The 14143-nt window shown below is 43.4% G+C and overlaps 1 protein-coding gene across 1 annotated transcript in view; it reads right to left on the minus strand.

The window, feature by feature from the left end:
- LIG1 (DNA ligase 1) overlaps positions 1–14143 on the minus strand; it is a 156446-nt gene that overhangs the window by 86698 nt on the left and 55605 nt on the right. The window contains exons 5-9 of the mRNA XM_068241007.1: positions 6645–6774; positions 6415–6531; positions 4274–4363; positions 1598–1669; positions 474–780 (exon numbers count right to left, since the gene is read on the minus strand). Of these exons, the coding sequence (XP_068097108.1) occupies positions 474–780; positions 1598–1669; positions 4274–4363; positions 6415–6531; positions 6645–6774 (716 nt within the window). The remainder of the gene's footprint in view (positions 1–473; positions 781–1597; positions 1670–4273; positions 4364–6414; positions 6532–6644; positions 6775–14143) is intronic.

Consider the following 14143-nt stretch of genomic DNA (forward strand, 5'->3'; position numbering starts at 1 on the left):
GCACTTCCTGCAGCGTTGCAGGAAGTGACGTCAGTGGAGCGCACGCTAGAACGAGTAAGAGGTGAGTCCTCCCCGCCCGTGCCTCTTACAAATAGCGGCTGCTTCGATTTAAGGCTGGAGGGGAGCGCAGATCGGGGGACCCAGGCGAGGGAGGGGGGGGGCCGACCCCCCTCCCCGCCGCTAGGCCCAATACCCCCGTCCTGCCAGCTACCCCTCCAGCTTGCCGGCCGGCTCCCCGCACCCACGGACGGGCGGGTGCCGCCCCTGGAAGTTTGCCGCCTGAGGCAAAAGTTTCACCCCGCCTCATGAGCGGGCCGGGCCTGGCTGTAGGCATCACGGGCTGACTTGAACTAAGAGCTAGTGTAGAATTTGAAAACTATGTAAGGTTTCTGCAAAGCTCAAAATTCCTGAACTATTCCACAGACTATAGTAGTGCGTTTCGCATGATTCTACAATAATATGAATCTTCATACCTTCCAATATTTTTGGTGGGCTTTGCTGGAGTAGAGCTCTTCTCAGAAGGCTTTTCAGTCTCTTCTTTACTCTTTGTTTCAGAAGATTTTTCAGAAACCTCTTTAGTCTTTTTATCAGAGTCTTTTTCTGCAGCTTCTTCACTCTCCTTTTTAATCTTTTTGGCAGAAACCGCTTCATTCTTCCCTGCTGAAGGTTTTTTAGAAACTTCTTTGCTCTTTTTTTCGGACTTCTTCTCAGAAGTTTCCTTCCGCTTCTTTTCAGCTGGTGGTTCTTTTTCTGCAACGCCTGCTGAACAATCCGCTGGTGCTAAAATGGACAAAAATAAACGGGTGATTTAAAAAAATGACATGTAAAATACAGAGGCAACACGTGCACGAACGTGATTTTGTGCACGTGTTATGACCTACAGCGTGACATTGGGAAGTTGCGGTTCAACGCTGACTAGCAACGCTAATATTAATTCACTTGACAGGAAAACATTTGTGGTGGGCGATTAAACGCGCTCATAAGCATTACAACGTAACGCTCTGGAACAATTTATCTAATGTGAAAGGTAACATGAAAGTCAGACTTTCATGTTACCCCGCTTACCTCATACTAGGAACGAGCTGTTAAAATGCACAGATCAGCTCCTAGTGTGAAAGAGCCCTATGCTTGTGCAGAGCCGTGTTTGGGCAAGCATTCCACCAATCAGGTGGGGTGTGCTGCCCCAGACTGCCTATCACGGTCACCCACTGCTCCCTGCTTGCTACTTAACAAGAGATGATAATATTGAGGGTGGGACCAGGGATAAGTTGTTGGAGTCAATCAATGCACTCCCTCAGTGGCAGGACGTGGTTTGACAGTTTTCAATGGTGGAAATAATATAGTTATTATATTATTATAGTTTGATGTTATATTTGTACAGATTACAGTTGTGGTAATATAAAAGGTTTTTTTTCCCATCCAAACCTTCTGCTCATCTCTACTGGAAAAAAGCTAGGCAGTACACATTTATCACAGTGGACTATGGATTGGAGATTATCATCAGCAGTTACGTGTGTAATCAGCTACTACATGGACCTAAATATAGTAGCACAATTATCTGCACAGATAACTATTTAATCTGTGATTATACACTTACTTGTTTCTTCTGTTTTCTCAGATGATATATCCATGGCAGACTGCTCTGTGTCCTCCTCTACGTCAGATTTAACTAGAGAAAAATGAAAAAGTAATTTGAATATCAGATCTATAGGGAACTAAGGGCTGGTTCACACGGACGCTTTTGCGGCGTTAAACGCAACTTTTCGGACGCAATGTTTTTTGGGACCTACTGCCGTCCCATTCAAGTGAATGGGAGCGTTTGGGGCCGGCTTTTGCAGGCTTTCATGAACGCCTGGCGGTAGATCCCAGCGTCTTGTCTCGAAAGTAACATGTTGCATTCAGAGGCGGTAAACGGAGGGAAAACAGTGTAGGGACCCTAAACGCTAGTCTTGAAGGCTTCCCAAAAGCCTTTAAAAGCTAGCGTCTTAACCCTGGTGTTTAATCACCAGCGTTTGAACGCAGCGTCTGGCAAAAGCTTGCAAGACGTCAGTGTGAAGCAGCCCAAAAACTCCAGCTCCTTCTTAGACAATCATGCAAGGAAGCCTGGATGAGAGCAGAAATCAGTGCTAATATTTACTTCTTGTCCAATCCCAGTTGGCATAAATTTCAAAGAGATCTTTGAATTATATACTGGTTAACCTCTCTGGTGGTGCATTTCTGTCTGAAATGAGTCAAAATCGGTACACACTGTTTTTCAAGAATTGTAGGCCTCCAATTCTTAAGTTATAACTCACCAAAATATTCCAGAATAAAAGCCAGGTAGACATTCTGCATATAAATAAAGACTAGAACACAAATTTGTTGAATTAATTAAATGTATTAGTAAACTTAAACAATTGTGAAACTACAAAAAGGCAGGCACAGAATAGTCGAAATCCAGGCAGAAGTCGGTGCAGGCGGCAGGCAGAGAGTAGTCAAAATCCAGGCAGAAGAATATATATAATATACAGTATATACATGTACATTGGTTTGCAAAAGTATTCGGCCCCCTTGAAATTTACCACATTTTGGCATATTACTGCCACAAACATGAATCAATTTTATTGGAATTCCACGTGATAGACCAATACAAAGTGGTGTACATGTGAGAAGTGGAACGAAAATCATACAGGATTCCTAACTTTTTTTTTTTTAAATAACTGCAAAGTGGGGTGTGTGTAATTATTCAGCCCCCTGAATCAATACTTTGTAGAACCACCTTTTGCTGCAATTACAGCTGCCAGTCTTTTAGGGCATGTCTCTACCAGCTTTGCACATCCAGAGACTGAAATCCTTGCCCATTCTTCTTTGCAAAACAGCTCCAGCTCAGTCAGATTAGATGGACAGCGTTTGTGAACAGCAGTTTTCAGATCTTGCCACAGATTCTCAATTAAATTTAGATCTGGACTTTGACTGGTCCCTTCTAACACATGGATAGGTTTTGTTTTAAACCATTCCATTGTTGCCCTGGCTTTATGTTTAGGGTCATTGTCCTGCTGGAAAGTGAACCTCCGCCCCAGTCTCAAGTCTTTTGCAGACTGCAAGAGGTTTTCTTCCAAGATTGCCCATTCATCTTCCCATCAACTCTGACCAGCTTCCCTGTCCCTGCTGAAGAGAAGCACCCCCAGAGCATGATGCTGCCACCACCATATTTGACAGTGGGGATGGTGTGTTCAGAGTGATGTGCAGTGTTAGTTTTCCGCCACACATAGCGTTTTGCATTTTGGCCAAAAAAGTTCCATTTTGGTCTCATCTGACCAAAGCACCTTCTTCCACATGTTTGCTGTGTTCCCACATGGCTTGTGGCAAACTGCAAACGGGACTTCTTATGCTTTTCTGTTAACAATGGCTTTCTTCTTGCCACTCTTCCATAAAGGCCAACTTTGTGCAGTGCACAACTAATAGTTGTCCTATGGACAGATTCCCCCACCTGAGCTGTAAATCTCTGCAGCTCGTCCAGAGTCACCATGGGCCTCTTGACTGCATTTCTGATCAGCGCTCTACTTGTTCGGCCTGTTAGTTTAGGTGGATGGCCTTGTCTTGGTAGGTTTACAGTTGTGCCATACTCCTTCCATTTCTGAATGATCGCTTGAACAGTGCTCTGTGGGATGTTCAAGGCTTTGGAAATCTTTTTGTAGCCTAAACATGATTTAAATTTCTTGGGAATAACCGGATCTGGTGTGTGCATGAGGAATGTGTGGGAGGTATGCAGGAGTTGAAGCAAGATAGCAGAGCTCCTATTTGACACTTTGGCGTTTTAAAGGATACGTCCAGGCAGTTTAAAAAAAAAAAATCAAAATCCACGTACCTGGGGCTTCCTCTAGCCCCTGGCAGCCGTCCTGTGCCCTCGCAGCAGCTCCGGTGGCTCCCGGTGTCCTCCGCTGCCAGGTTGGCTTCCGGGTCTGCTCCGTCTACACGGAGCCACCGGATCTGCGCGAGGGCATAGGACAGCTGCCAGGAGCTAGAGGAAGCCCCAGGTAAGTGGATTTTAGATTTTTTAAAAATTCCTGGACGTATCCTTTAAGCTTACCAATTGTTTTAAAACACAAGATTAATAAACATACACTTTTGAGCATACGCAGAACCCTTAGCATTCATATTATATTTGTGGATACATGTTGATATGATAGCTGAAACCCAGTGATTGCCGGTCTAGTGTTCATATACATGGCTGATTGGCAGAAACTATTTTTATATATTGTGGTTTGTAAAAACACTTTAAATCAAATCTTACTTGTTTCTTTTTTATTTTCAGAAGATGCATCAATGTCACATGATTCAGACTCTTCTTTTGGCTGCGATTTACTTGGAGACTTAACTGTTTCTGTTGAAAAGTTAATATAATAATTAAAATCACTAAGAGATGATAAGATGATAGCAACATAAGGGCCTGTGCATTTTTCAGCAATTCGTATCAGTTTATGACATTGATGTTTTGGTGTAAAAGTGTACTTAGACAAGGCATGGGCAAACTTGGCCCTCCAGTTGTTAAGGAACTACAAGTCCCACAATGCATTGCAGTAGTCTGACAGCCACAGTCATGACTCATAAAGGCAAATGCATTGTGGGACTTGTAGTTCCGTAACAGCTGGAGGGCCGAGTTTGCCCATGCCTGGCTTAGACCCTTACTGTTACCAAATTGCTGCCCTGGCTTTCTTACTTCCCATTGTGCATCTCTGAGGCCTCCTCCACTCCATTCCAGGTTTATCTACCGTGTCTGGAAGGTGCACAGAGACATTATTGAGTGCAGCATTTTAGGGAACAGCCTCATGTGCCAAGCTGCCCCACAACTTAAAGGGACTCCGAGCAGTGCAGAAACTATGGAAAGATGCATATCATTTGAAAGCTCTCTTTCTCCCAATGATATATAAACCGAAATTGCCGCGGCCGCGATTTCAATCGCGAAAATAGAGAAAACTAAAAGGCGTAGGGCGACGATTTAGGTGTCGCCAGAAAGAGGAGAAAGAGAGCTTTAAAATGATATCCGTCTTTCCATAGTTACATTGTATTACACAGGGCGACTTTTTCCTAAAGCTGCTGAATGGAGCTGCTGACACTGGGGAAAGTGTCGTCCTGTGTAATACAAGTAACTATGGAAAGATGGATATCATTTTAAAGCTCTCTTTCTCCTCTTTCTGGCAATTTCAATCATAAAAATAGCGAAAACTAAAAGGCGTAGGGCGGCGGTTTATATATCATTGGAAAGAGGAGAAAGAGAGCTTTAAAATGATATGCATCTTTCCATAGTTTCTGCACTGCTCGGAGTCCCTTTAAACTTCTGCACAAACTATCAGAGAGTGAGGTGCAAGGGAGGAGGGGGAGGGTGGTGAAAGTTATCAGGGAGGAGAGTGCTAGGGGACAGATATAGTGATGGGTGACAGCTTCCACGGCAGTGGAAATAAGATCATGGTGAAACCTAGAGGAAGAAAATCGCTTTTGATGGGAAAGTATGTACTTTTGATATAAATCGGTATTTACAAAGGTCCACCAACAGAGTTTTGGAGGTAACCTTTCATATGCAGAGATGGGGCAATTGGTGTCTCTGCCCAGTTAATAAGAGGAGGTATAAAGCTTAGAAGACAACTATCAAAGTTAACTGAAATGTCACATTTATTTCTAGGAATTACTAGCAAATACCAATACAAAGACTTTTTGTATCTTTTCATAGCGTGTGTGAAGAAAATATGACATTTTATTATGGAGGGCTGCACCATGCAGTGATAGGGGCCATACCCTGCACATTCAGCATACAGTAACAGTCCCTACTGGCTGTAATCCTGAGACTGAAATGTCTTCAAAACCCATACAAATCAGAGATACAGCATCAAAGCATTCAGAGCAGTGTGTAATAAATCATCACCTGCAGCTCTGTGTGCATCAATCCTTTGTCTTTACGCATCCAAGTACATAAGTAAGGTTCTCTTTAAAAGCTACACTGCAGTTGAAAAAATGTCTTGGCTGTGTTCATATGATCTATGAGAAAGGGCAGAAATAAACAGTAGAATAATGATAGGGAAGTGGCACCTATCTAGAGGCAACGGTCCTGAAAACTGACGCTGACTGGGAAAGCAGAGCTATGATACACAAGGTATTTCCTTCACACAGTGATTAAAGACACATGAAAAGCCGTGGGTTGTTACTGGATAATAGCTATAAAGGTATATAGAGTTTCCAGAATTACAGGGTTCTTTGATAGTTGTCCTTTAATATAACAAAGTGAGCATATATGTAACCAGATCAATAATAGGGAAAGTCAATAAGATTCACATAATTCTAAGTGAATGCATTTTTGTTTGCTAATTTTATGAAAGGTTTGTAGAAAATAGACCATCATATTGTCTTATCAATAAAGATGAAGCCTTTTTGTAAGGCTACCTTCTGTCTCTATCTTCTGGCACTTTGCTGCCGTCTCATTGATGTCTGACTGTTCTTGCTCTTTAATTGGTTCTGTCAAAGTCGTTTCCAGTTTTCTCTTGGTTATCTGCTTGCGAGCTATACAAAAAAAGGGAAAAATAATGTAATCCTGGGGAATTTTAGAATTATGCCATTAGAATTTATGTGACAACTCTCTTTAAATCTGTATTCTGTCCTACACAATGGCATACCTGTTTTGCGCTTGGGAATGCTGGAAGATATAGGCACTTCTGGTGAAGCGGCAGATGGAGTCCCTGTGGGCTTACCATTAACAGGACTGGTAATTTCTGGAGGGGAGACAACATGCGGACTAGACACTACCTAAAACAGAATACAGAGACAACAATGAATTTCACCGATTTAAAAAAAAAAAAAGAATGCTAGATAAATAGGGTCAACACCAAATGCACTGTTGAAAGGTAACGTTTAGCTGCTTCCTAGTGGTATTATTATTTAGTATTTATATAGCGCTGGCATCTTCCACAGCGCTGTACAGAGTATGTAGTCTTAATGCTTAACTGTCCCTCAGACAGGGGCTCCCAATCTAATCTCTACCACAAGTTTTAGGTCTATATCTGTTAGTGTACGAATAGTAGTCTAGGGCCAATTTTTTTGAGGGGAAGCCAATTAACTTATGTGTATGTTTTTGGGATGTGAGCGGAAACTGGAGTGCCCAAAAGAAAACCAATGCAGACCAGGGGAGAACATACAAAATCCATGCACATAGTGCCCTGGCTGGGATTGGAACCGGGACCCAGCTCTGCAAGGCGAGGGAGCTAACCACTATGCCACCGTGCTGCCCATGTATGCACTCATGAATGTACAGTTCAGTAGTACCAAGATAAGGCAGTAGACAAGGCAACATCCACCGCTTACATTTTTATTTAGTAATCCAGCAACCAACACAAAGTTCAGCGAGAGGCTGGCCTGCTTCCTCAGAGTATCACCATTCCTTTGCCCTTGTACTTCCTTATAGGCTTTCCAATGTCCAAAAGAGTTTAACTTCTTGTTTGGACAGATGACTGAGGGAGCAGGACAACCTGCAAAATGGCCGTTATCTCACTGAATGTTGCTATACGGTCTGTGTGGGGTGCTGGATTGCTAAAAAAAAAAAAAAAAACCATTAAGCACTGGATGATGCCTCATCTACTTCCTTATCTTGGTACTTTTGAAAAGAATGCAATAGCTCTTTGCTTTTTAGAAACTTATGTGAATGTGATCTGCATTCACACATATTCAAATCATTTAAAAAGCTAATGTGAGGCTAGTCTTTCTACAGAATAGTCAGGCATGGCGTTTTTCCGTTTAATAATATAGGATAATTGCCATGCCTTGCTCAATTTAAATCTACTGACAGCCCTGTCATCAGGCTTTCACCAGAATGGAGTATCACTGACAAAACCCACTCAATCCCAAACTATTTAACCGTATGAAATACAATACTCCCTCCAGGTATCCTGTAACTCATTTACTTGCAGCAGTCACTTAGGAGGGATGCTGTATACCAAGAAATAAATGGAGCGCCTAAAAAACTATCCTAAATGTGATGAAGAGTACCTAACAAATAAAACACTAATATTTAATGTAAATGTATGCATAGTGGGTAATTCATGAAAACTGAAAGGTGATTAGCACAAAGACTCTACTGGTGATTAGCACAAAGACTCTACTATTGAGTCCCTATTGAGGCCCTCAAAACTCACCTTTTCACTCTGGCCTACCACCCCTCACAATTGCTCTAAACCCACAGCTGAATCCTGGTCCCCTACTTATCGTGTCCCTACCTCTCCCTCTAGATTGTAAGCCTTTGGGCAGGGTCCTACCTGATCATGCACCTCCATTACTGTGCACTCATGCTATGCATCTGAGTGAACCTGACTTGCCTAATCTCCATGCTTCATCCAGTGACTGACTAAGCATTACCTGGTACTCATACTGTGCTGCATGATCTGGTTTTCTTGTATTCCTGTATTGTCATATTGCTGAATGTCACCCCTAAATAGTGTCTGTAACCTAAATTAATGTCCAGCGCTGCGTAATATGTTGGCGCTTTATAAATACAATAAATAATAATAATTGAGCCTGATAGGAATTTAAGAGAGATTAGCTGGAGATATGAAAGAATACCAAGAGGGATGTATATCTGTCTCAACCTGCTTCTAACCCACCAGAGCACTTACTATCCCTTTAGTACTGAATAACAACATACTTTTATTTAAAACAGTTTTGTGAAATCCTGTATAATAATCCGCGTGTCCCTGCATCCTCCTTTGTCTTTACGTTTGGCTAACCGCGTATGTGCGGCACATGGGCAGATGTTGGGACTGCAGGAGGACGAGGGCAGGGGAATGAGCGTGTGCGCGTGGATACATGTTGCAGGCGTGCATGCGCACTGACCTGTGGGCAATGCGGCGGCGACTGGGGCGGGAGGGTTGGCGGGTTGTGAGGGGAGAGGCCTAGCGCTCGTTATTGTAACGGGCCTTAGGTGTAGTGGTCGTATAAAGCAACTCCAGGCACAACACAACGGTCAGAATTTCATGAAGTTATTTAATGGATAAGTGAACTTACTCATCTAAATAAAGTTTTCCTTGTAAAGTGTACAGAAAATCTGAATGAATTTTCCTACTTATTCTTGCATTCAGCAAACGATTAGTATTTCCCTACTTGCAAAATATATCAATAGGTAGCGATTGGTTTACAGCCTTGCACCAATCGATTGTAATCAAATTTTCTCCAAAGGTTGATTGAACAGTTATCACCACTAGCTTTATATGGATCAATGCAGTACAAAGCCATACGACCACTGATGATTCCCTACCACTCAAGACTGATCACCCCAGGCCCTACCTGAGCTTTTGATCAGTTTTTCACTAGTTGGGCAAGTCTATCAATCTGAAAACATTACATAATGCATCAATCTCAGTTGTAAACTAAAGCAACATCTTCTGGCTACTCTGACAAACTCGGAGGTAAATCAGGGGGTGGGGCTTCTGCTAGTCAGGGCAGTGTTTATGAGCTAACAGCCCCTGACTATTAAAGCCACACTCCCAGACACCCAAATATTGGTTACAACACCAAAGCAGCACACATCCACAATTCCTAACACTCAGAGATGAGTCCTGACACATACATTTTTCACTGAAAAAGAGACTAGAGAAATAAGAATTACAGTAATAAGCAATTTGTGCATAAAATTTTCTGGATACAACAGAAGGAAAACTAAACAAAAACCCTCAAATGATAATGGACCATTGAATTTTGGTATAGCCACAAGGAGAGCACTGTTCTGTTTCTGTGACTGGAGGTACACTTTGGCTATTTATCTATACATATGTTTTTCCGGTAAACAAGAGGAGTTTTATTCCTACTGTACTCACATCAAAGTAATATTTTTAGTTATTTTCTGGCAAGGAGCCCAGAACCAGTGAATGATACTCTGGCATAAGCACACGATTCAAAGCGTTATGGAGAGACGTGGCAACCTACATAGGACTTGTAGTGTCAGAGCTTGAGCAGCACCTGCTGTAACAAGTGGCTAGTGATAAACATCACCCAATGATCATATATTTAACCCTCCTGGCGGTTTGCAGCAAATCCGTTCTAAAAAAAAAAATAAAAAAATAATTTTTAATGTAGCGAGACAAGGTCTCGCTACATGATAGCCGCTGCTCAGCGGCATCGCCTCCGGCGATCGGAGATCCCGTTCAAGGAACGGGATCTCCTGGAGGGCTTCCCCCGTCACTGACGTCATGACGTCAAAGGGGACTCCGATCCACCCCACAGCGCTGCCTGGCACTGATTGGCCAGGCAGAGCATGGGGTCTGGGGGGGGGGCCGCGGCGCGACGAATAGCGGTGGTTCGGCGGGTAGCGCCGGCGATCGCATTGCACACGCTGATAGCAAAGTGCTAGCTGCGTGTAGCAAAAAAAATTGTGCAAATCGGCCCAGCGGGGCCTGAGCGGTGCCTTCCGGCGGCATAGCCTGTGCTCAGCACGGGCTTACCGCCAGAGAGGTTAAGACCCTAAAGCAGAGTGTAAATGACAAATGTGTTAATGCTTGTGTACAGTGTGATGGATTATTGCTCCCTGTGATGCGGACTGAAAAACAACACACACCAGTAAGGGTATAGATGCATGAAAATTGTAACAAAACAAACTCTTTAGCTAAGTATAGGAATCCACAACACAGTACCAGCCATAAGACCCACACAAAATGGACAAACAGACAAAATGGCTGACATGCTTTAACCACTTCCCCTCCCCGGGACGAGTAACTACGTCCCTGTAAAATGCCATAACTGCTTGCAGGGGAGTAGCTACTCCGTCCCTCCCCGCTACCGTCTCTTCCTGCCGCGCGTTCCCGCTCGCCTGCCCCTGCGCTCGTTAACGCCGCTGATCGGTATCTGCTAGATCAATGAATGGGAACACAGGTCGTTGATTTAAGTCCCCGTGTGCATGCCCGCAGCTGTCTATGAGACGGCGCTGCCATTCACAAAGAACATCCACCCAAGCCGTGACCCAGGAAGTACTTCCTGGGTCACAGCTTGGCTTCCTATTGGTGGAAGCTAACAGAGGCGGAGAGCTGCGGGGGGAGCATCTTAGCGAGGGGGAGATACTAAGAGGCTGACTGACAGCCTCACATAAATAAAGCCAGCTAGCGACAAGCAGATTGTCATTAGCCTCTCGATCTTTGAAGGGGGTGCAGCGCGGCGCAGGGGAGGGGGGGGGGCTGGCAGCGGCAGTACAATGACCCAGAGACATGTCATTGTGCACACGGCATGCCTCTTGGTCCTATTAGGGTTATCATATGCCACCTCAGGTTCTCTTTAAGACCCATCTGTTCACCACTGCATACCCACCATCTTCTAAGTTGCAACTCCCTCCCTAGGACATAAATCCCCTCCCCACCTTTAATTTTTTTGACTCGTCAGCTATATTTATCCCTACACTGCAATCTGTGCACCTTTGCTCATGGTTACATGACTATTTTGTGTACCATTATTTAATGCTGTACTGTCCCGGCGTAACATTGTTTAATGTTGTAATCTCTCCCCTAACAGCGTAATTCGTGCCACATTTTCCATTATGAAGAAAATATGGTACAATGAACAGAACAGGGTAAAAAAAAAGCGTTAGTATACGGAGGAGAATTAATTCATAGATAGTAGTAAACAGTATAAGATAATAAAAGATGAGACTGTGCCACCTAGTGGCCCTTTCAGCTATAGAAAATACCACTATATAAAAACAAGCCTCTGTGGAAGAAGGTAATTTACCATAATTGATTTAATACAAACTCTCCATAGGAGACAGAAATTTTTGCTGTTTTACATTTCAAGGGTCATACTACTGTATAATCCTATACTGGTAGTCCCCGGTTAACGAACGAGATAGGGACTTTAGGTTTGTTCTTAACCTGAATCTGTCCGTAAGTTGGAGTACTGTGCCATCTCTGTCCCCTGTACCTCCTCTGTGCCCCCCTGTGCCTCCAGTGTCCCCCTCTGCAGGGCTGTGGAGTCGGTCCAAAAATCCACCGACTCCGACTCCTCAGTTTAGGATTCCACCGACTCCGACTCCACGACTCCGACTCCTCTAATTTGCATATTACAATTTTGTTGATTAAAAGTATGTAACATGAAATTCGTCTCTTAACTGCCAACGCTTAGGAATTTTACAAGACAACTGAAGTGAGAAGGATATGTAGACTACTATATTTATTCCCTTTAGACTAAAACTAGTCCTTGGTAAGAGTACTTGTAAAAGGTACAAACCGGAACAAAGAACATCTATCAGGCCCTAGGCAATGTAAGTGTGGGTACATGTAAGAATGATGTGCAGGTACTCTGCAGGGGAATGAGGAGATTGTAAACAGACAACACCTCTGTGTTCAATGTGGACAGCATTCTCAGTGGATTCCTGCAGCTCTGTGGGGAGTGCATATGTAGAGTATAGTACTACTGTGTAACAAAGTAAACCTGAGACAGATGAAATTAAAGTTTTATACATACCTGGGGCTTCCTCCAGCCGCCTTCAGGATAATCAGTCCCTGTATGTCCTCCTCCACCACCTGGATCTTCTGCTATGAGTCCAGGTACTTGAGCCAGTCAGGCGTAGTGCGCATGCACACACTCCGCCGCCAGGAGCATACTACACCTGTGCAGCACTATTGCGCAGGTGCAGAATGTTCCTGGCTGTGGGAGCGGCATGCGGCCGGACAGCGCTGACTGGCTGAATTACCAGGACTCATAGCAGAAGATCCGGGTGGTGGAGGACAGCGAGGGACTGATTAGCCTGAAGGGGGCTGGAGGAAGCCCCAGGTATGTATAAAACTTTACTTTTCATCCGTTTCAGTTACCCTTTAATTTGTAGTCACCAAACCAAATTTTAATAACATATCACATTATTTGATTTCATCAGCAAAGGGAGTGCATACATTTGCATAAATCAGCATCAATGCAGAATTATTTCCATCTCGTTGACCATCTCTATTAGTGACACAGCTACACATTAGGCTTTATTCTTACAGCATAGATGTTATTTAGTATATATAAGAGATTCCTGTGTACACATCATATATACAGTCACAATCAGATATGTATATCTGACCTTAAAAATACGGGGACTGCTTTATTGAAGCAGCACAAGTAACTAATTTTGACTGGTTTATTTCATTTTTGTGGACTAAGCACAGCTATTACTGTATATATACTGTATATATACATTATTTTTAATGACTATTATCTGAGAAATAGAACATTTTATCATATTTTCTATTTTAATTACAGTTACAAATTCATTAGGAGTCGGAGTCGGTGCATTTTTTCCCGACTCCAGGCACCCAAAATTGCCCGACTCCACGACTCCGACTCCACGACTCCGACTCCACAGCCCTGCCCCTCTGTGCCTCATCTGCCCTCTGTACCTGACATTTAACCTTCACAGCACCTGAAATCCTACATAAACAACTAAATACCATCTGTATGGGGGGGGGGGGGGGGGGGGGGTTTAAACCAGCCATAATTTTAATAATTGTAGGTATGTCCCCTAAAAAGAGGGTAGGGTGTCAGGTCACCCCAAAAGTTAATTTAACCTTCACAGCACTTGAAATCCTACATAAACAACAAAATACCCTCTGTATACAAAGGGTATTTTGTTGTCTCTGTACCTGACAGACAGATAAATGACAGCGCTCAAGGCTGCACCTGCAATGTAAGCCTACAGAGGCAATGCAAAGCCCCACTGGGCTAAATACATGCCTTGAATGCAAAGCAGATGTATATTATGTACTAATTCTAATCTAAACATTTTTGAAAGTAAATTTGAAGCAATGAATGCAGCTGGCCACTAGTATACTTACATTTAATTTGCACAGCGGGAGAGATGGCAGCATTTTCAAACAGAAGCTTTACCTGAGTGATGTAACTGCATGGATGCGCAGAGCTCCAGTATGTGGACTACATTACACACCTAGCATTCAAAACAGGCAAAGGGGGGTGTTAGCTTCAGTAAATAATATGTGCACTGATTATTCCTTACTGGACTTCCCCACGGCGGTGACGTACCCCCTCGGGGAAGACCTAACACTAGTCTAGCGATAAAAACATAATATTCCTCAGCTGCTCATCATAAAATGATATACACATTTCATCAGACAGACAGATAAATGACAGCGCTCAAGGTTGCACCTGCAAC

This window comes from Hyperolius riggenbachi, chromosome 6 (assembly GCF_040937935.1).
Source record: "Hyperolius riggenbachi isolate aHypRig1 chromosome 6, aHypRig1.pri, whole genome shotgun sequence".
NCBI lineage: Eukaryota > Metazoa > Chordata > Amphibia > Anura > Hyperoliidae > Hyperolius > Hyperolius riggenbachi.